A 24,012-nucleotide genomic window follows, 5' to 3' on the forward strand; every position below is an offset into this window, starting at 1 on the left:
TTGATAACTTACATCTTCATTAGGTTCAAAATCAAAGATTATATTTATTTCCATCTATTCAATGCTATTCATTTTAAACTTACATGTATTATGGTGAATTGTGTGATGGTCCACAGGAGATTTTCAGAAACATGAGATTTTCAGAAACAGAGATTTTCAGAAGCTCTGTCTTTTAACTTTGAAGACACCCAGGAATTCCTTTTAAGAATGAAACACATTTATATCGGTGTACTATTGCTATTTAGAGTAATAACATATTTCTTCTGTTAACAAAACATTGATATCAATTGGATAGTCTGCTTTTGAAGTTCATGTTGGTGGCTTACAATTGTTGCCAAACCATTTCTCTCTCATCTTTTAGTGATTGAAAATCATATTGAAATTCTCTTCTTTTGACACTTCTTCAGCTAACAAACTGCCTTGAACTGTCTGTTCAGTTACAGGCTACAGATGTTATGAACCTTTCCATTGGAACTTCCTTGAGCTACAGTTCTGACCTCATCTTTCCAAAGAAATCCAAGATTACACAGATTTTGGCAATGTGTTTTTATTATTAATGGTAAAACATCAATGATGTTAGCTGCTTTTTAGGTCTGTTTGACTTGGTAATCTTGTTAATATTTTTTTGTTTGTAAATTATTAGCTGAAATTTCTAAACATTGTTTTTATGTAGAGCAACAGTGGTATGTAAAGTATGCATGAAACAGTAGTTATTGTTTAACTTCTACATACAAATGATATATGATTCCAGCTCATACTGTCTTTGGCAAATGAATGTGTTATTGTGCCAAAGAAAAATGAGTACATGAGATTCATGGATTACAGCTCAGCTGCTTGTGGTATTACTCCACCCACTCAGCAATCTTAGAGAATCGTTTCACCTCCATGTGTGACTGGGAATTGCATTTAAAAACTGCCATTCATATTCCTAGTGCTGGAGCTAAGATTTCCTCAGAGGGATTTGAAGTGCTTTATCCCCATTAGTGGTCACAGTACCGACATGGCTATTCATTTTTCTTGCACCCCGTCACGGTCAAAGGTGATGCAAAATAATCTTTAATGTGTATTGTGTGGGAGAGTCACTGCTGCTATAGAGTATTGTGGTTGTTCCCTTAAGACAAGGCTCCTGGTACATACTGCATAACACGAAAATAAGCAGCACTGTCATACAATTATTTCATGGGTATGGAAAGAGGAAGATGGGAAATTAAGAGACAAATTACTAAAGTAAAAAACTTAAAAAGCATGCAAAGGAAGAGGAAGACCCTGAGTTTCTTTTGGACTTCGAAGTGCTCCTGGAGCCTTTGTGACTAAACAGTTCAGAGACAAAGAAATTTTGAGATTAAATTGTGGTTTGTGGCTGTGGGACTTCATGGGGAGTGTACTTTAGTTTACAGTAGGTTTCAGAGAAGCTCAGAGAAATAGAAAATAAGCCTGTAATGCTGTTTTTTAAAATCAACTGTTACTGGAATTACTGTCTCTCTTGCCACTTCCTCAGTATGGGTGTCTGAAAATGCCAACATACGGAAAACCCTAGTGTTTTTCTGCTGTTTTTTCCAGGGTCTCTTCCTCTGCTTCTCCCTTTATTATCTCTTTCTGTTTCCGCAGTGGATTGTAGTTAAAAGCATACAAATTCTAGTTACTCCTGGAAAGCTCTAGAAGCCATCTGAGGAGAGTAATAGCAAGGATAAGTCCAGCATCCAACACTTTGGTCCATTCTTCTTGACTGCAAGAAGTCTTTTTCCTTTCTGATTCTCAGAAGTCTCGATAGGTCTACTCAAAGTATTTGAATTTCATTTTCATGTAATTGAATGGGTCTTTCTTTATTATTATCCTCGAGCTTCTGAGATGACAATGATTTCACAGGTCTGCACTGAAACCCTTATTGCTGGATAGATGTTGAACCATGATCCTTTGGCATGTCTGTGCTGATATTTCCTTCACTTACGCGTTATACACTTTAAAGGTATCAGCAAAGATCTTGTGCAGTTAGGTACAGGCAGCAAGTTCAGTTGATCATCCCCTTGAACTTTCAGCAGATGCAACATCTTCTGGTGCCCCTGTTTGAGAACCCTGACTGATTGCTCTCCTATTTATCTCTGCTGCCTGCAGGTAGTAATCTTCATCCAGAGGGACACTTTGTGATCTGTTTAGGAATCCCAAGGGCTGTTGAACTTGTTATTTCCAACAATTAGGCCACTGTTTGTGTTCCTCAGTTTTATTCCAATGCTTTTCCAACTCCTAATCTCCTGCTGACCAGAGATCAGAGAACTCCCACCCAGCTTTCCTCCTATGATCTTTCCCAGAATTATCTTTCCTACCCTGACTTTGGTCTACCTCAAGCTGTTTTCTTTTTCTTAACACTGACTCTGTGCAGAAATTATCCTAACGTGGTTTATAAACTCATTTTTTCCTACTCAGCTTTTTTCTGTTGCCTGTACCGCTAGTAACAGATGTTCTGCTCTGATTCCATTGTCTGTCTTTTTTAGTGATTCCCAGTCGTTCCCTTCTGTACTGAAAAAAAAACTCCAGAATTTGAGAGGAGGAGGACTAATTCAGTTAAGGCAGGCTACTACCCACGATAGATTTTTTTTTTTCCTTCTGGCACTTTTAAAAGTTTCTAGAAAATGTCCCATCTAGTGAATATTACTGGCCAAATGGGAGTTTCTTCAGTGCTCCAACTTCTCAGGATTATCCTTTAATAATTAAGATAATGCTTAAGATATTCCCAGGAACAGGGATAAGTAACATGTTATCGTAATTCCAATTAAGTTTTTAAAAGGTAATGCAGATGGAATGGCTTAATTATTCAGTTTATCAGTAAAGCGCCATTAGATAGACTCATGATGTGAATAATGGAGAACGTGAAGGAATACAGTTAATGCATGTTAATATATGTAATATATTACAGGCGTCATTAATATATTAATGAAATATATTACAGGCAGAGGCTGAGTATTCACTCAAGACTGAACAAGAACAATGGTAAATCAGCAAGTAGAACCCAATTTTTGCGTTTGAATCCTGATCAGTGTAACAACTGCCATTCCTGTAATATATTTTTACTTAAGAATCCTTTGGTATTTCTACGACCTTTAATATTTTCCAAGTTTTTCTTTTATGCCATGCTTTTATTTCATGCTAGCATAACAGTTCTGAGTGCTTTGTATTACACTTCTAAAATAAAATATGTGACCTTTTGAGATTGTGGCCGGAGCACTGGAGGAATCTGCAAACACCATAATTGCATGCAGAGCTGTAAAGAAGCAAATTTTCTCCCTGGTGTGTTCCAGAACTTCTTCCATGATAGCCAACAGATATGTAAAATTTTGGCCCTGCACTCACATATTTCTTACTTATGAAAGAGTAAAATCTTGACCCAGGGCTTGAACGGGGAATATTGAAGCTTTAATCCAGCATCTCCAATTTGTCTGCCATATAAACTTGGGGAGTTACTTATCCTTTCCATGTGTGACAAAGGGTTGATAATATCTATCTTTAACAGACACTAGGTCTAGTTCAATATTATATGGTGCAGACATTAAAAAATCAGAAGTATTATGTAAATGCCAATGATAGTCATTCAGAAAAAAAAGTTTTTTTTGTTTGTTTGTTTTTCTTTTTGTAAAGGAACATTTAGTTGGTAGAAATTAATTTTATCTTTAGAGCTACTGGCTAGTTAGCTAAGGTGGCTATATGGCTCTGTATTAGAATAGTCACATGGTTTTATGAATATATATTCACATAGACACCAGTTTGATAAAGAGATACTATAATGTGCATTTTACAAATGAGTTGGGGGAAGGGTGAAATTTCAGAATATCCAACACTTTTACTCAAAAACATTCTTACCTTCAGCTGGGATGGGCACCAGCACATGGGATGCAGACTGCAGCAGTCTTCATGTGTTCTTCTTGACCTAGAAGTGATATCATGTAATCTGTGTCAAGCTGACACGACAACCTAAAATGCCTCCTGGAAAGACTTCAGCACTGCCTATTGCAAAAGGCAAACAAAGCCAATACAAGCAAAACTGGAACTGTATCTTGGGAGTCAGCTGTGCTTCAGCTATTCCTTTTTTCATGCAGCTCAGGTTTGGAAGAGGCTGAGCATTCACTTAAGTCTGAACAGAAACATTGGCAAATCAGCAAATAGAACCCAACTTCGGGGCGTGAATCCTGATCGGTATAACAACTGCCATTCCTGTTTTTCTAGAGCTGTATTTAAGATTAGTCTTCATTTTGAGTTTTCATATACAATAAAACAACAGGAAGCTGATACAAAAATCTTAGAAATGTTTTCTGGGAATATTTCAGGAAACTGATAAATATAAAGACCTGGTGATACATTCAAGAAAGAGGTGTCTTGGTCACAATCCTGCAGCAAGTTCCATGTCAGCTGTGTTCATGCATAATGTTTATACACTTCTCCTCCCCACCACATATCTACATTTGTGTCTATCCATTTCTACTGCATAGTTTTGAATATTTGACAAACTATTTCACAAGAATGTGCAGAACAAATAATCAGAAACAATTAACCATTGAAGGATGATGTATAAGTAATGCCATTCTGTACTTATTAACTGCACTAAACAGAAATCTTTGTAGGAAAAATAGTCTTACAACAATCAATATAATTAACAAAAATGTAAACAGCATATTGTTTTTTTTTCTTTTTTGACAGAGTATCAAATATTTGAATGTCTTAAAAAAAAAAAAAAAAAAAAAAGGATTCCCTTATTTGCCTATCACTGTGACAATTACACTGTGCTTTTTTGCTGTTTGAACTGTTTGTCCTTTTTGTCGTTCCCATTCCTCATCATCTTTGTCCAAATCAAAAGTTTCTGGATAAACGGGCAGCTTGTCTTTTGGACACTCCTCATAGTAACTTCGAACGTATTTTCCAACAGACCATCCTTTGTATTCCTCAGGCATTTTGCATTCTAAGCCATTGTAGTGAACATTGTAGTGATGCTTCAACCAGTAGAAAAGATAATGAATGTTGTAATCACATCTCCAAGGATTCTCTCTCAGCCATAGTACTTTCAGAAAGTAAAGATCCTCTAGTACTCCATATTCAAAATTCTGCAAGCTGTTGTTTGATAGATCCAGCTCCTCTAAGTTGTTGAGTCCTGAGAAAGCAGCTAATCAACAGAGAGATAATTTATTAAGATGAATTAGAGAAAACGTGCTTATTTGCAACAGAAAATAACTTCTTCATAGTTATATATATTAAGTATATATAAATATTGCTAAAGGCTACAAAAGTACTTCTCAAACACTGAACTTTAGAATATGGCTTGTGCCCTGAGTATTGACATTTGTTCTGAATATGCCAACATTAGGGGAGTTGTACTGCTGATAAAGTTACAAAATGTGTATGACTATGCATGTGTGTAGTATAGGGATGGAGGAGGTAAATGAATGCTTGATTTGCACATAAAATTCTACCATTATTGCAGAAATAGAAATATAGTTGATTACATGTTAGACAAAGTGAAGGCCCAGTAGTTTTTATATGTATGTATGCATTTGTGTATGTATGTATATACAGAGTCTTTAAAATGAATATTTTAAGAATCAGAAGAAAATAAACATGGATCTTCGTAATAACAATTCTGAGTCATATTTCAGAGAGCAGTTCATACTTTTTGCAAGTATACTCAGTTTCACTGCATGGCAGAAGGCTTAATTTAAATAAGTTGACTATGTATAATGTTAAACCTCATAAACCTCATTTTACTGATATTACCACTTTCTACGGCTATTTAACTTCTAAAATACTACTAGAGAAGGATCTTATTGCTTCCTTCTTTCTATCTCTCCTTCTTTGTGACTGCTTTCAGAATTAAAAAACAAATACACATAGGCAATAAACAAATTGCTAAACAGGGACACGAGTTGTAATAACTTAAGAGCAATTATATATAGTGATTTTTAATCCAAAATAGTTTAAATACTTTTGGTTTCTCTATTATTTTCTATCCAATATTATTTAATAGAAGCCTCATTATATGACAACTTTTTAGATTTGGCACAGATACTTAAAGGCATTCAATTATTTGGCGTTTTGGTAAATGATTAGCATTCAGTCAATGAAATTATATTTTTGCACTTGGTTGGCTTACTATTAAGAAATAGCAGCTAAAAACAATCTCTCTTCACTGACTTCCACAATTAACACATTTCAGTGCAAACTTTTATGAGTTTGCTACAAAAGGTTAAATTTGCACTAACTTCTGAATTTTTAAATCCCCATGTTTTTTCTCCCCATTTTTGTATATGACAAAGACATTACCAAAGTTTATAATTGATAAAACACAAATAACATTTTAAAGAATATTTAAAAATATTCTTACCAGGATCAATGTAAGCTATTCCATTACTGTTTAGGTTTAATACCTTCAGTTCACTGACATCTTCAAATTCTTTGGATCTTAGTTGTCTAATTTTGTTGTTGGACAAATCAAGTTTAACTATATCTGGAGGTATGTTACCTGGAACTTTCTTTAAATCTTAAAAAAAAAAAAAAAAGAAAAGACATAACTCGTGTTAGCTGTAGATAATCCTTGCTGCTTAGGTGTCACAGTTGCATTCCACACAGAGCTCAGTCTAGCTTTATTTCTCGGTTTCTTTCACTTTTTTTTTTTTTTTTTTTTTTTCCTAATACTTGTGTCAAGACTCAAGATGTTTTTTCTTCCTCTGACTTCTATTGCTTTTTTTCATTTTCATCTTTACATTTCATATAAAAGTTGCTGTCTTCATTAGTGTTTATAGTAAAGCGTCTTTCTATGTTTTACATTTTTATTTTAATAGAACTATACTATCCATTTGCATAGGAATGGGGTAGGTAGTGTAGAATTCATACTATACTAAGGAAAGGTATGTGTGAAATGCTCAATCATTTAGATTAAAAAAAAAAAAAAAAAAAAGACAGTAACTATTTAAATAAAGGTATGTTGGTATGTGCACATCTTCCATAATCTAACTATTGTGTACAGTCTTACATCATCTGTTTTCTGTTGCCAAAAGGCAAAATGATCTAAATTTTATCAGCAATAAATGTGTCAGTTATTATAATATTTAGTAACATGTGTAGCTGTACTTCTATAACTATAATTTTGTAGTACTTAAAATAATATTTAATACTTTGCATTTTGTTTCTATAATCATTATATGTCCAGGCAGCATAGTGGCATTTCTAAGCATTCTGTCTATTTACTTCTTTATCCTACTTGAATTACCAGAGTAGCCAAGCACCTCTCTGTCATCTATATACATACCCTCATGGTGGTTTTTTTTTGAAAGAGTTAGAGAAATAATAGCTTCTTTATGAGTAGTATGGGCACATTGTTGAGAAATGCAACTGTCATTTGAATCTTCTCAGGATAAGATTAACAAACCTAATCTTCATGGTTTTTGTCTACTAAATATTCTAATCTTGGGCTGTTATTACAGTAAAAAGGATGGTTCCTGGATCTGTGCTGAAGTTGGTACTTCTGAGTTTCTGAAGACATCTAATGCATCAGTCATTCTAGAGACTAAAGCAACACATCAGAGACTTCTTGCCTTATATTTGAATTTTAGTAGAGGATTGGTATGATAAATACATGTTTTATAAATATGTAAACATTATAAATGCTCCAATCTGCTTTGTTTGGAGTGTTTCCTGCTAGTGCAGATGTCAGTTTCAGTGCCTATTTATCACGAAAATGAATGCAAATAATGCTTGAATTTAGAAACTTGGAGAGTTTTGCTGTACTGGAAAGCAGATTTTTTTCAAACTACTTTGCAGAAAAGCAAGCAGAAAGTACTTTTGCATCCAACTTTCGGGACTTCTTTCTTTCTCTTTTTTTTTTTTTTTCTTTCTTTTTTTTTTCTCTCTTTTTTTTTCTCTCTTTTTTTTTTTTCTCTTTTTTTTTTTTTTTTTTCTTTTCTTTTTTTCCCCTTTAATGACCAAAGACATTGGATACTTCAGTTTTGAAGCACTGACCATTCTGACATATCACTGATCTGATGAGATATGAATAAGAAGTTCTTAAAAAGGTGGACATACATATAGTTATATTTATTTTTCAGATGTCTGCTCCATGAGCTTTCTGGCATTAACTGGAGTCCTGAGGGACAAAGTGCAGACTTTCTCAAGTCTCCTTAGAGATCCATAGTACTGCTATACTGCTGGTCATTCCATGCCCATCACTGAATAACGGGTTATAATCTTTTCTCTCATCTTACAGATCTGGCAGATATTACACCTTGCTTTCTACTCTGAAATCTTGCCCATGTGGATTTACGGGAATTTTTATGTTTTCTCAGGATTTTGAGTGCATTATACTCCTATTTCTGATGAAAATTCCATTGAAATTGTGCATCTGCTGCACACTAATCATATGCAGGGACAAAAAGTACAATGCTTTCATCAAAGACTGCCATATGTTCAGAAAACCCAAATTTCCATGGGATATGTGCATCCAGCTGTCAAGCATATGCACAGTAGATCTGATACTTCCTACAATTGGACTTAGTGTGTGCATGCTAGACATTCCAGAAGTCCAGGAGTGATATAGTTAGCTCTTGACCTGAAGAAGGGAGTCCCTGTACCCTCTCGTACACTCCTGTGGCTGTTGAAGTAACTATTTATTCATTGGTTATTACTAGAGAAGACAGTAAAGACAGTAATCCTTTTCCTTTTTCTTCTTATTTTATTTTATTTTATTTTATTTTATTTTATTTTATTTTATTTTATTTTATTTTATTTTATTTTATTTTATTTTATTTTATTTTATTTTATTTTATTTTTAATACTGTGAAACTCCTATGAAACTCCCATGAAGATCAGACCACATTGAAGGTTTCTATGAACATTTTTTTTTTTTTTTTTTTTTAAGTAACATTTATCTTGGCAAAAGTTTTTGAGTATTGTTAATGTAGTCAACTTATCTCTTCTATACAACTAAATGGGAAGAGCTGGAAACTCAGTCTTATATCAGCATTTATATTATATATCATTTTTCTGTACAGATGCACTGTTTACTGGGTACATGAGGCAATGATGATGTAATTAGGATCCTATGAAGGATAGATAAGATCTTACCTACAAGGAAAGGTAGGTGAATATTAAGAAATTAATGAATGTTAGCCAATAGAAAAGCATAACTCATTAATAAAAAGATGTGGTAGCTGCATAGCAAAAGGAATTTAGCAGCGAGAAAAAAATAAAAGCATCAAGACTTTTTTATGACATACATAACAGACAACCCATATAATCAAATATTAAAGTGATTAATGCTTTATATTTAGGTATTGTATCCTTATATTGACTTCTGAGCTTCTCTTTGGCATTAAAGTTCAAGAGTAAGGACAAATAGAAGAGTAGAAAACGTGCTGAATGATACAAGTAGGCAAAACATTCTGCAGTGATCTAGTATTATAGGATATAATTTGCAGAAGTTGTGAGAAAATCCTCCCAGTTTGGGCTACTCCTTGCAATACATTTTATTTCAGATTTTATAATGTTGAAGAACAACTCTCTTCTGAATTGTTTTGTTCTTCGCTTTGTTTCAGTGTGGCATAAAATATGAGAAATATAAAGCATGAATAAATGTGCATTTTTGTGTTGATAAATGCCCCAGCTGGTTTGCCCTTAGGGCTTAACTATGGAGCCTGAGATGCATTTGGGAATGGAATGGATCCAAGTGTCTGAAAAACATTTCTTGAAGGCACTTCAGCTTTGAAATGTTTGTACTGGGAGAAAGAACACAGTGGAGGTATTTCTTTATGAAGAGAAGCATGCAATTTCTTCCCACAGTAGAAGAAATCTTGCTCAGAATATATGAGGTTGCAATGGCTCTTCTTTGCAATTAGGTTCCTTTGGGGATTGTAAGCACAGCTGGCTGCTCCAGTCCTGTTTCACAGTTCCCTTTTGTCATTCTTGCTATATTTTTGTTTGTACATGGGAAAGAAGAAAATACACTCTGTGCTTCTTTTTATCAGTACAAAAATTTTGGGACAGCTGTAATATGACTGATGAGTATGCTTATGGTTGTAGAATCAGACAGGTGAGGTGCTGGTGCTTTAGTAACTTATGCAGGGGCTTAATTTCATTCCTGTTGATTTTTGTTGTGCAATGAGCATCAAAGAATATTTGTGACAAAAATATTTGCAGTAGAAAAGAGAGAAAAGTAATTAAAAGTATTAGTTAAAGTAAGTCAAGATAATATTGGTACTATATTGTTTTTCTGTAAATAATATATGAAGAAAAGTAGCAAGGGAGATAGAATATGAAAATAATTCATTCAGTTAAAAAGAATGATACAAACCTTTCCTCTTGCAGTTCAGAGTTGGTACAGGAAATACATAGATGTGGCACAAAGAGGAATCAAATTCTGGTTTGACAGGCTTCTCCTGTTTTATGTTCTTAGGGTCCTGTCTGTCCTCTTCACTACATAGCTGTCCAGCTTTTATCTGTTTTAGCTTCTGATTTTTCAGTTCTATTGGGTGCACACACTTGGCATAATTTCCCAAATTCCTGTTTGTTGGAACCTGTAGCATTGTAACAAGAGTTTCTAGTTCACAGTTGCAATGCCAGGGATTATCATAAAGACGTAGGTAGTTTAGATTGGGCATATAAATAAAAATCTCCTCAGATAAAGTCTTGATTTGGTTATGCTGGAGTAAGAGTGTGGTAAGTTTATTCAAACCAAAGAAAGCCTGGCTCTCAATTTTTAATATATCATTCTGCTGTAAATCCAGACTTTTCAATACTTTATATTTAGAAAACATATTATTCTTCAATTTACGAATCCTGTTTCTTGCTAGCAGCATGTGTTTCAAATCCTCAGGCCAATCAGGTGCCACAAAAATCAGTTTTCTTTCCTGACAGTCTAAGTATTTCTCATGAAGATAAGTGTATATATCACACGGTAGGCCTAGGGCATTGCGCTTAACAGTGCTAGATGCTTTCCTTGAGATTCTTTCCCTTTCATTGTTTCTCAAATTCCTACTCCTTGTCTTCCTAAAGTCAGATGCTTTACAAAGAAGTAGAAGTACTATAATAGTAATTACTTGCATCCTGACATTCAGCTAGCACCAGTTAGTGTTTGTGACAACTGGAACGTAAGTTAAAGTTTTTGGTTGTTTCAAACAGTGTTGTTCAGATTTGAGAAGGCACAGCTGAGGTGCGAGGAATCCCTGTGTTGGAAGAAAAATTAAATGTTAGAACAGATGAAACAGGCCTTTTCATGGAGGCTTGTACATAATGTGCAACTTTCAGTCAATTACCCAATCATTACACTACTTGGAGCTTCACAAATATTTCAAAAATGTAATGTCCTATCTCATTTTTTTTGTTTGTTTTACTGTCTGTGGTCTAATGTCATTCATTTTGATAAAACATGGCAAACTGTGGAGACCACTTTCTACCTGATTTTGTTAAAAGAGTCTCATGTTTAGGAAAATGTCATCAGGCTGAATCTTCTTTGTATTAAGTTCATCTAGAAAGATAAGCTTGAGAGAGGAGCTTGAGGCTGATATTTTCCAGCTTGCCAGGTGTTGACCTACTGGAACATATAAAGAGCCAGTCCAGGTAAAGTCATCGAGTGTTCCTATCAAACCTGAGACTTTAAAGTTCATTTGTTTTTGAGTTGTTGCTTTTGAGGTTGAGTCCCATTTTATCCTAACTAGTTTTGCCACTACCAGGAGTCTCTCATGGTCCATGTCAGATAGACAAAGGTGGCTAGGCTACTCTGAGAAGGACCCAAATACAATCTTTTTCAAAAGCATCTGAGGTTATTGTATGTCATCTGAAGGCAGATGGTGCAAAGGGAACCTGCAGGTCCTGGCAGTGGCCTGCTTCAAACCACTCCCAGGTCTGCCCACCTGAGGAGGCAGAGTGTAGAGGAGTTAGCCAGGAGCTTTTGCATTTCCAGGGAAGCCAAACACAATCACTGGTGATTATTCTTAGGGGAAGACAACCATGCAACCATGTCCAAAATTGCCCTCGTATTGTTAGTAAGATTCTAGCCTATGTTTCCTCCTCAATTTTTTGCAGTGCTCCTATGCAGTGCCACTTGCCCAGTCATTTTCATTAAAGTTTGGCCACATGGTTGTTTCCTCAGAAACATTTTAACCCCTGAAGTTTTTAAATTATCTGACTTTTCATCTCATAAATTTCATAGTTTTTGTTGGTCACCATCATTCCTTCTGATTTTTTTTTTTTATTATTCTTAATTTTTTGGAATTTTTAATTCTTTTTTTTTTTTTTTTTTTTTTTTTTCCTATGACTGTGGACATCTTTGCATTAAGCTCAAATTTTTATTTTTTTATTTTTTTTATTTTTTTTTTCCTTGACCTTATCACTTAAGAAGGTGCAATGAATGCAATCTTAAATGCAGATCATTGGAGAAATATTCTATTTCTGAAAATCAGCTGTTCTGGCCCCAAAAAACCTTCTCTTCATCTGGAAGAAAAGTTGTATAATAAATCAGCTAATATTAGGTAAAACCCCTCTGAAAGCAAAGCAATCTGTAATGTTTAAGCAAATTAATAGATCAGTTTAAATCACATCTGGACTGTAGAGCGTTTCCAGTGTTTGTGTAGTTCTAACTTATCATACAAATGGAACAGTCCTGTCTGTGCATGTTACTACATCCCTCCAATCCATGTGGCCAGTTGTCAATATTTACTTAACTTTTAATAACTTTGAAAATCTGTTGATTGTTTTTTTCCGTTTTGTTCCTGTAGTTGCCAAATGTCTATCTGCATTCGGATTCTGTTAATTCATAGAGTGCATTGCAGTGATGACTTTACTCCTCACATGAAAAAATGAAATTTTGTTACTTTTTGGCAGTTATGTGCTACTCAGTGTAATTTGATCATGTGTTTTAATAACTTCAGTCATAACTGTGATCCTCTGTGTTGTTTTGAACTCTTCACCATTCTGGTAATGTGAAAGCTCACTCTATCAGGAGAGCCTGGAAATAGAAAAAATACAACTTGGAAAAGGAAAAGTAATAAATAATTATGAAAATATTCTTTCCCTTTCCTTTCCATCTCCTGGGTCTTAATTGGCATTTATTACTTGTCTTACATCCTGCCTGAAAACTAAATTATAGTCAGCTATAATACCAAAATGTACAACTCTCAGTAGCATTTACAGGTTGATAACTATGTCTCATTTAGCGTTAGAGCAAGAATAATATAAGAAGTGTGTTGTTTCTGTGGCTTAGCAGCCTTAATGATATTTTTCATTGCTTGGATTCTTTGGAGTTATGCAATTGCTCTCAGGGATCCTGAGGGATCAAGGTCCTACTCTTCAAAAATGCATTGAGTTAGACAGTGTAACAGGATGCCAATGAAGTCATAGTTCCAATAGAAAAATAATGTACAGACCTCCTGTTGGACTAATCCTTGACTGCAATTGAAAACATGTATTTGGCTTGCCAGGTGAATATATATTTTTTAAGATTTTTATGCATTTCTTTTAACTGTATAAACATATCATACTACATTTTCCCTAGTAGATATCTCTATCAGGTTTACTTTTTGTTTTCATTTCAGTTTAGACAAATTAGTTGTTTTTGAAGATAAGACTAAGGCAAAATATTATGTGTTTAACAGGAGTTTTTGCATCATTACCTTTGAGGATAGACTTAAAATTGGGCAAAGAGAGTGGCTGTGGGAGGGCTGTTTCTAGTGTCAGACATCTACTTTTCTTTATTGTATTAAAATTGCAAAAATCTCTGAAAAGTTGTAGTTTCCAAAAATTATATGTACACATTATATTTACACAGAAGAGATATCAAAATTCTCTGAAATTCCATACTTGCAGATAATTAGTAAGGCATTTCCTACATTTTGTCTGGTTGCTGCACCTCTACTCTCAGATGGAAAGAATATTTCATGTATACAATCAAATAATAGTATCACAATATGTACTGAGGGAACTGATAATTTATGTAGAAAACTTAATTCTGTCGTTTCCTAACACCAAATTGCTTAATTAGGTTGCTTTCTCATCTTTTGTTAACATAAGACAGAAAGCAGGCAGAAAGCTAAGCCAGCAATTAGTTGAAAGAATGTAAGAAGAGACGCTTCCTCTGGACTTCAGCTATGTATTCTAGTTTTTTTTTTTTTTGTCTGTTTGTTTTTTGTGTGTGTGTGTGCATGTTTTCTGTTCAGTAATCTGATATGGCAATAGTTTCTACTAGGAAATTGACCTAAATGGACTGAATCTGTGATAAGAATTCTTATGTTTGCATGGCACTCTGAGAATTTGAACTTCTAAACTTTCAAAAGATTTTTTTTGGTGAATGTAAGAATTTGCAAGACTTAATTCTCTCTGAATGCCAGGGACTAAATGTAAGTAATACAAATTTTCTTCACAAATCTATTTCATAGTGAGAAGGAATTTTTTTTTTTAAAGTGCTTTTGTTATTTGAGTACACAAATCTCACTGATAATAAGTAAAAAGAGTCATGTTCTTAACTAATTAGTTCTATTTGAAAACAGAGCTTTTTAGTATTCAGAGGTAATCAGAGAAGTTCTCATTTATTTTATACATTGCTAGGGGAAACTTATGTTCAATGTGAATGAAGTTTAATAAAAAGACTTCAAAATTTCACCAGTTTCTTGGGAGGTTGTCACTTATTTTAAGTTTGGAGTTGTCAGCTACAATATTTTAATCCTACATTATTTCTAAATTCTTTATTGCTTCATTTGTTAGTACACCGCGGGTTCTCAATACGTCTCGCTAAATTTCTAGGAATTTGTGAGAGCCTTTATGTGAAAGGTGTCTAAGTGCAATGACCGTTATATGTTTTGTCCATTCTTTTTCCTTCAATGTTTCCTTCAATATTTTCGGTATTACATCATTTTGCCAATATGTATTTGATACATACCAGCAAGTATGTTCCTATGTGATGCCTGGACCTAGTTCAGATAGCAAGGATTAAGATTTGTTCTCAGTATGAGCTGTAAATGACTTTACCCTGTGACCCTGTGTATTTGGAGGAAAAACATTTAGCTATGACTTTTAGCTATGACTTTAGCTGTACCATGTGATGCCCATTTTACTCCATGCCCATTTTACTAATTATTGCAGATGAAGCTGGTGAATCAGCATTCCACTGATTAAATATACCCAAGTATTCTTTCAAAGTAATGAAAAGAAAATGTTCAACAAGTAGCAAAATTTGACAGTAGATGATATCCTAATATTATATTGTTTGTCTTAGACTATCCAACTATCCTATTACATGGACCATGTGCAGAGATGTTCAAAATGCTCCTTTTGGTATGGTCTTAAAACTTGCTGATTATATGCAATTCACATCTGAATACACATAACATAGCTATTAAGCATCTCCCAGATATAATTCGGTTCAGCATGTTTCCACATAAAGCAGAAAAAAAGTGCAAACCTTATTTAAAAAGTCTCTTTCTCTCTTTTTCACTGATATTAAATGTATTCCTTTCCTGGATTACATCAGATGATTAGCTTATTATAGAATATAGAAGACGTTTCAGAATATTGTTAGAATTTTAATTAGGTTTAATAAGGCAGTAGCTTCTGACCCAACTATTATGTAGTAATGCATCATATTAAAATTTTAAGAACTCTTCCAGGAAGAAGAAAAAAAAAAAGAAAAAGGAAAAAATGAAAAGAATGAACGGGCATAAAATAGTGAAATAACCATAAAAAACTTCAGAATATCGTATTTTGGCAAATTCAAAGGACTGGTGAAGTTGGTGAACTGATGAAATTGTGAGGTAAGAGATACTTAACAATATTTGCAAGGAAAGAAATGTGTTTCTTTAGATTTTGAAGCTAAATTAACATTCAAATTTAAATATTTAAATATTTAAATATAAATGTTAAATATTTAAATACAATCATTTAGGTTTTAAATAAAAAAAAGATAAATTTCAACTTCCTAAGTGTAATTTCATTCCATAATGTATATATGTATGTTTTGTTATGATTTCTGAATTTAAAAGAAGGTTCTTATAATAGTATTGCATATTTGGTTATGTGATGGATATCATTGATACAATAATCGGTATGCAAACATCCACCAGACACAAGACTACCACATAAAAAGAATCTCAAACATAGGTTTTCCAAGAATAGACTTGGCAAACATCTGTCAAAGATTGCTTAGGCTTATTTTTCTATCTCCACTGGAGGTTTGGACTAAGATGACCTATTAAAATCTCTTCAGCTTTTATTGCAGCAGCTTCAGGTCTTTATTGCCATAATTAAATATAATACTTAATTTCATGAGCTGCTGATTCTCTCTTTTCATCCAGTTTTCTTCTTTTCTATGAAGTCTGTCACAAGTATCTTACTGATCTGCCACGTTTTTCATGACTGATTTTAAGCTTTAAAAATAAAAAAAAAAATAAAAAAAAAAAGAGGAGAAAAAAAAAGGGAAAAGATATGGAAAAAATTTCTGTGTCCTCTTTCAAGGCAGAGTTATATTGCAGATCATTTATATGTACCTCAACTAACTTTAGACAAGAGACATACTGATAACAATTAGAACATGATAGAGCAGGTGGTCAGTCTAATATGACCACCTGAAAGTATATGGTTTTTTCACAGTATGTGCTACGTCCTTTCACTTCCAATTGTGACTGGACAGGTGGACTTCACTGTGGTCATCTCAGGAGAAAAATTCAAATGATTAACCATTTGATAATATTTTTAGCCTTCTGATTATTAGCAGCAACATAGTGTATATTGAGAACTTCATTCTGGACTAGTCATAGACTCATTTAGGTTTAAAGGGACCTCTGGAAATCATCTAGTTCAACCACCCAACCAAGGTAGATCCAACTAAGTTAGGTCACAGCACCTTTTCTAGTGCAGTTCTGAGTATCTCCAAGGACAGAGATTCCACAACCTCTCTGGGCAAAGTGCTCTGATTTTGGCCTCCCTCATGGTGAAAAAAAAAATTCCTAGTTATCTAACCAGAATATACTATGTTGTAAAGTGTCTTCAGTCTCTTGTCCTTTAACACTTTCAAAAAGAATCTCTTTTTGTGTTTTCTATACTCCCATTAGATAGTTACAGAGAGCAATAAGATCTCGCCCTTAACAGTCACTTCTCCAGGCTAAACAAAACCAATTTTCTCAGACTCTCCTTGTACATCATGTGCCTCTAACAATATTGGAGGACCTCCACTGGACTAGTCAGAGAATGCCAATATCTTCTTGTACTGGGGAGCCCCAAAATGTTGCTGTCTCCAAAGAGACAGTTCTGTTCTTATTTCTTATGAAACCATCAGTTCTCACAACCTCTGTCAAATAGAGGGGAATAATTACTTCCCTTGACTTGCTGATTAGACTCCTGCTAATACAGCCTAGTAGGTATTAGCACATATATGTGCTAATATTATGTAATTGGCCACCATTTTCATGCACGCTGTTGATTTACATTGAAATTACTATTGACCAGGATTCTCAGGTGCATAGGTTTGATAGTCCAGTTCTGCTTTATATCCAGTCTGTGCCTAGCCTATTTCATAGGATTATTCCATCCCAGATGTGGGACTTTTCATTTGTCTTTTTTGCATTTCATGAGGTTTCTGTCTGCCTATTTTTCCAGACTAAATCTCTCTGAATAGTGATCCTACTCTTCCGTATATTGACACTCCCCCAGTTTGGTGTCTTTTGTGAATTTGCTGAGAAATGCACTCTGTTCTGTCATCTAGATCATTACTAAAGAAATATTGACCCTGGAGGGATGCCAGTTGTCACAAGCCACCAATGGAATTTATTACTATTGGTGACAATCCTTTGGCTTTGTAATCCAGAAAAAAAATAACTCACTTTGAAGTCCACTTATCCAGCTTATGTTTTATTTCTTTGGCTATAAAGCATACTGCATTGAAGACCTTGCTGTAGTCAGGATAAACAGAAGCTGCTGTTTTCACCTTATCTGAAGATCCGGTCATTTCATCACAGAGAGCTATTATCTCAGTGAATAATGATGTATCCTTGGTAAATTCACGTTGGCTGTTCCCTATCACCTTTTTATACTTCATGTGTTTGGGCATGGCTTCAAGGATCATTTGCTACATAACCTTCCTAGGGACTTAGGTGAGGCCGACTCGCTGTAGTTTCCTAGATCCTTCTTCCTCTTCCTGATGGTGGATGTGACATTTCCTTTCCTCCAGTCATCTGGGATTTTTCTCTGCTTACTTAGACCTTTCAAAAATGATGAGTGAGGCCTCTCACTCTATACTGGGTTTATGTGGCAAGGTTTCAGTAACTGGGGGGCTGCAAGGCTCTGTGAGCAGATCCCAGCATCTGCCCCGTGTCAGATCAGAGCCAGCTCCAGCCAGTTCCAAAAGGGACGTGCCACTGGCCACTGCCAGCTGAGCCAGGGAGCCACGACAGAGCAGATCTCCATACTGCAGCCTGTGGAGAAGCCTCTGGCAGAGCAGGTAGATTTGGCCAGGAGGAGGCTGCAGCCCATGGTGATGAGCCCATGCAGGAAGAGGAGGTCTGGCAGGAGCTGCTGCCCATGGGGGACCCATTTTGGATCAGTCCATTCTTGAAGGATGAATCCCATGGTACAAACCCATATTGAAGCAGTTATTGAAAAGCTGCAATCTGTAGGAAGTCCATGTAGGATCACTTTGAGAAGGATGGCATGTGGGAAGGACCCCATGCTGGAGCAGGGGAATAGAGTGACCATGAAGAAGCAGCAGACAAAGAGTCACTGACCGACCACAACCCCCATTCCCCATGTCTCTGTATCACTCGTGGGGAGGACATAGAAAGTGTTTTTAGTTTGCTTTTAGTTTCTCACTGCTCTAGGCTGTTTAGCAATAATTCATATTAATCTCCCTACTTTGAGTCTGTTTTGCCCATGATGGTAATTGGCGAGTGATCTCCTTGTCTTTATCTCAACCCTTGATTCCTTTTCCATCATATTTTCTTCCCCTCTTCCTTTGAGGAGGGGGAATGAGAGAATGGTTGTGGTGAAGTTTAGCTATCCATTGGTATGAAACCATCACAAAGTGACAGGAACCAACTTTCTTAGTACTCATGCATCTCACCTGGTCTTACTTCCTTAAGTGCTCACTGATAATATCTTCTATTGGGGGTGTTGCTTCACTCCCTGACTCTTCTATAAGGCTTCTGGAAGGCCTGAAGGCATGCCTCAGGATTAAAACTGAGGCAAAAAAACCATTATGTACCTTGGCCTTAAAGGTCATCCAGCTCTCCTGGGCTCTCCTTTTGCCCTCCATGGCACTGAGATCCAATTACCATGAGATCCTTTCAAGTAGACCATTGAAAAAGTCAAGATTTGCTCTCAAGCTTAGGCTTTCTCTCACAATTTGTCTTGCTGTCTTCTCTCAGGATTTTAAGCTCCTCTTTTTCATGGTTGCAGTAACCAAGACCACTCCAGTTCTTCACATCCTGGACCATTTTTTAACTTTTTATTTGTGAAGTCAGTGCAGCAGAACATCATCTCTGGACTGCTCATCAGTCATCTGGATCAAGAAATTGTCTTCAACACACTGCAGAAGTGTTTAGATTGTTTGCAACCAGACATGTTGTTCTCCCAGAAAGTTTCAGAGGGGTTTAAGTCTCTCATGAGTAAGGCTTCTTCCAGCTGTCCAAAGATGGTTCCATCTGCTTTCTTGATCAAGCAGTCTGCAGCAGATACCTACCACAATGTAATGCTAATACACCCATCCTCTAATACTAGTTTAATTAACAATATATGCCAGCCTACTCTATATATTTCACAGAGTTCTACAGAAACTTTAAAGAGAGCATGCTAGTCAAAAAATTTCTATGGCATGTCCAGTTACTATTGATGGTGTAAAAAGTTGGTATGAAGGTATGGTCATAAAAATGGATTTTTGCTAGAAAGGATTGTTGATAAGTGTATTGTGTGAGATAAGTACTTGTGTGCCAGCTGGGAGAAAAAAAAATGTTCTAAAATCTTATTTGGATGATTGGTTACAGAGTTCTGCCTTTCCTGCTTAGATATATTCCTCTATGAGGCTGAAAGATTGCTTGGTTGGTTAAAGATTGCTTGCTGCATTAAAGCCTGCCATAAAGGAAAAGAAGCTTGTTGACCCAGGATAATGGCCTCCACAAAGCAGTGTATAGATTTTGAAGATAGCTGAAGATTTTTTCTCTTTCCCATGAGGAAAACTAATGTTCTCCTTTCAAAGTCCATGAAGTCCAGAAATCTGTTTTTCTTTTGTATTTGCATAATATATTTTTGTTCCTCTCAGTCTATAATGCAGTATTCTCAGATTACTAACATATGCTTCAACAAAGTTTTCTGTTGAGTGTCTCTAGTCCTGCCAGTCTCCTCTTCATCAGTTTTATTCTCATCATAATCTGTATTTTCTCCATGTTGGTTAATATTTTGTCTTTCTAAATTATCACATAGTTTTACTGATGTTTGGAACAGCTGTTCTATATGTAATCCTAGCCTATGTTATTCTGGTTACCTAAGTATTCTGTTACCACCAAAAGTCAGATCCATGTATTTCATTTGATATGTAAATCACATTTCAGCAAGGAAGCATTCTCCAGAGTAGATGAAGCTTTCAATGTGATAAAATATTTGAAATAAAAAGGAAATTTCTTCTCTGGTAAAATACTGGTATATATTTTGCAATTAACATGTACCTCAGTAATAGTAAGCTTTTCCAGCCACACATTATGTTCCTGGTATAAAAGTATAAGATACTAGTCTTTCTATTGACAATTTTGGGGTAAAAATGAAAGATCACTGTTTCTGAGATTACAAGGAAGTTAAAAAATTCGCTGCCCTGTGAAGACTTACATAGCAGACACACTTCATAAACAATTCATGTGTCATGTCAAAAAACACATCTCACCATAGGTCCTGTTTAATAAGGTAACTAGTACAAAGTTCTTAAAGGTGGCAGTATTGTATTTTGTAGTATTGTACGTGAAGTTTGCTATTGTATATCAAATATATCCATTATTAGAACAATGAACAAGTGTAGTCTGAAAGTGGTGAAAGCACTCCATTTTTGATTCTCTCCTATGTTTCCACACAAAAAAAAATAACCTCTGTATTAAACAACATGAATCATCAGGTACAGTTTCCCTCTGAAAAGTTCTTCTGCATATGGTAGACATGAATATCGTCTATTTGGAATGTGTGAGAAGGTGATTTTATCAGATTGCATTTAAAAGAATGATCCTGAGACTGCTAATGCCAAATTAATCAAAAGAGCCGATATGACACAATTCCTGAAGAATTCAGCTGTAACACAAAACAAGGATTTATTTTAAAACAAGTCTACTTGCTCAAACTTAAGTTCTAAGAAACCTGTCACTTTAAAAATGGCAGAAGAAGTCATGTATTAAAAGTCTCAGGTCATAAAAATGGGTCATATGACCTGCAAGGAAAATCAGTGTCTCTTCAAGAGTACTAGAAAGTTCTGAACAGCATTCAAAATGCAATAAGAAAGGCTTCTCTGTACCTTAAGTTGTGCAACCTTGTGGTAACATATAGTTTTAAAAGTTTTTAAACTGCCAGAGTTAATAAAATTCTACTATTTTATTATCTGTTTTCCTAGATGTGTTTGAAAGTGTACTCTCTCAGAGTTTGATTTTCTCCACTCAACTCTGTGACATATGTCACTACAATGCAAAAAGACATGCTTCTCTCAAGAAGCACACTTATATTTCTGTACTTAATGTGAAATAAATGTTTCTATTTAGTAAAAAAACACACATGCATGACCTCATATTCTGTTGTTTTTTTTTTTTGTTTTTTTTTTTTTTCTGTCTTGTTTTCTTTTTTTTTTTTCATAAAATGTAATCTTACATTTCATTTGTAATATTTTTGTATTATCCTTTTTTACAGATAACATTGTCTACCAGCTTCCTCTCTCTCTCTCCTTCTTTTTTTTTTCCCTGTTCAGTTCAAGACAGCATGTTTCCCCACTCTATATTGAAAGTATAAAGTCAGTTCTGAAAATTTATGCCACTCCTTAAGTAGTCAGTTCCTCAGTGGGTGTTCCTGTCCTTCTTCAAAATGACTTTTTGCTGACTTGCAGAACTGCAAATATAGACTAAATGTCTACCAGAGCAGTGGGTCCTAATTCTAGGCTCTGATTTTCTGTATGTTTTCATTTGTGGTGCTTGTGGCAATAGTTATTTATTCCAGTTAGAAATTTAGTTCAGTAAAATAAATAGTTTTCAGCATGCTACAAACCAAGTCTACAGATGGAAACTTGAATATATTCTGAGTATAGATTCTTAGCTTTTACAGCGTGCTGTAGATTAACATTTTCCGTTTATACAGTTTGCTTTCTTTTAGCTAACATTTAGTATAATGAAATATTTTTCAAAATAACTGATTAAAACTTTAGAAAACATTGAAAAATATGAGATATAGGCACTTAATTCACTTTGGTATCTCTTTCAACTTTTCAGATTCTTTTAATAGTACTCTTCTAAATAATTATATGAGCAGAGAAGCTCTAAGTGTACATTTATGTTGTTAACGTCCTTTGATAGAGCTCTGGTTTTCATTTCCACCAGGCACTGCTTGTAAAATCAATGGCAAAGAGTCCACCAAGCTTACACTGTGAAGTCTATTCATTTTCAAAATATGCACACAAAAATCGCAGTTAATTAAAAAAGGATGGTTTTGCAGTTGAGATAACTTTAAAATGATATTGTTTTGATACAGTGAAATATGCTGTATGATAGTGCTATTCCCCACTAATATGCAATTCATGGAGCAGAGGAAAAAGTGCAGCAGAAAAACAAAAGAAACTTTCAAACCTCAGCAAGAAGCAAATTCTATTTAATATATAACAGCTTTTCCTACAGTAATTTCCAGAATATTTTAGCTATAGTATTTTATATTCTTTTCATTCTGTAACATATTCTTGTAATAAGCTGCACTCTCTCTCACTCTTAATTTTGAAAAGGAGCTTTCCCAGTTTGCAGTATCTGAGTTTAGCTCCCTGCAAAAAAATCACAGACAAAGGTTTACAGTACCTGGGCTCTGGAAGAGGATGTCACAAGCTCATCTGTTTGGACCTTTCAGGTTGCATTCAGGTTTGTTGTTCACGTCTTTCTTTCATTCTGTGAAGGAGAGAATCCTTTATATGACTGGCTGCATCCTGCATTCATGGTATACTGAAGCAGAACAAGCACTGCAGCAGGCTTCCAGGGTTTTGAATTACATGACTACAGCTGTTTAAATTTTACTGAGGAATAATAGCACTATAGGTTTGGATCACGTCCAACAAAGTGTCAGATCCACAAACAGCTAGTACTTACTGCATAATGAGAACAAGGCTTGCTTTTTGTAGCCATAAATAGACTAATTCTATGTTATGATTAGTTAGGATTTTAAATCAGGAGGTTTGGAAATGCAGTTTTTGCTAAGGTATCAAGAAATAAAAGACACTGTGCATTGGAAAAATATAAAATTTCACTCGAGTTCCTGAAAAGGAAATTAATTCAAAAGTGAACTTCCCTTGTTATTTTATAATGATTTAAAATATAGATTGAAGTAGTGTCCATAACTAAAAATAGTGCTTTTTTTTTTTTTTAAAGTGTATTTTATATCTTGAAATGTGCTACAAAAGTATATGTAATACTAAACTGTAATGTAGTAAAAGTTTGCAGTGTGTTAATAAAGACTCCTATGTATATCCCTGCATACACTGAGAGGATTCTCCAAACCAAAAAATACATGCAAAATGATAAAGAAATGAGGGTACTGGAGTAATGGTTTAGCTTCCCATTTCACAAAAACTTTCCAGAACCAAGGATGAAAGCAGATATAACAAGTCTTGTTCTTACTCTTCTTGCTCTGAGTGTCTGTCTCTTGTTTCTGACAATCACGCTGAGAATATGGGAAGTATTGCACAGTGATAACATGAAATTTGAAATGAGGGCTGAGGTTAGAGCTAAGAACTATCTACCTCTTCAAAATACCAGTAAATTGTTATTTATTTGAAAAAGCAAAATTTCCGCT

At 34.9% G+C, this 24,012-nt stretch overlaps 2 protein-coding genes across 3 annotated transcripts in view; one reads left to right on the top strand and one right to left on the bottom strand.

Annotated features, from left to right (window-relative positions):
* Positions 1–108: 108 nt before the first annotated feature.
* Positions 109–23,161, bottom strand: LRRC17 (leucine rich repeat containing 17). Of its 2 annotated transcripts, XR_014691793.1 has the most exons (5): positions 23,025–23,161; positions 10,322–11,192; positions 6,362–6,517; positions 3,853–5,146; positions 109–2,146 (listed from the first exon to the last, which is right to left on the bottom strand). XR_014691793.1 is itself a non-coding variant. In XM_084515347.1 (4 exons), exons 2-4 carry the CDS (start codon positions 11,070–11,072, stop codon positions 4,740–4,742), a joined length of 1,314 nt encoding a protein of 437 aa, XP_084371473.1. In that variant the 5' UTR covers positions 11,073–11,192; positions 23,025–23,161; the 3' UTR covers positions 3,756–4,739. The 2 variants fall into 2 exon arrangements, 1 of the variants encoding a protein (XP_084371473.1); XM_084515347.1 differs by lacking the exon at positions 109–2,146 and having other exon boundaries at positions 3,756–5,146.
* Positions 21,145–24,012, top strand: part of FBXL13 (F-box and leucine rich repeat protein 13) — a gene marked incomplete at its 5' end in the record, with an annotated part of 38,490 nt that continues 35,622 nt past the window's right edge. The window contains 2 exon segments of the mRNA XM_084507387.1: positions 21,145–21,176; positions 22,955–23,084. Of these exon segments, the coding sequence (XP_084363513.1) occupies positions 21,145–21,176; positions 22,955–23,084 (162 nt within the window).

The sequence above is a fragment of the Aythya ferina genome (assembly GCF_964211825.1).
Source record: "Aythya ferina genome assembly, chromosome: 1".
Taxonomy (NCBI): domain Eukaryota; kingdom Metazoa; phylum Chordata; class Aves; order Anseriformes; family Anatidae; genus Aythya; species Aythya ferina.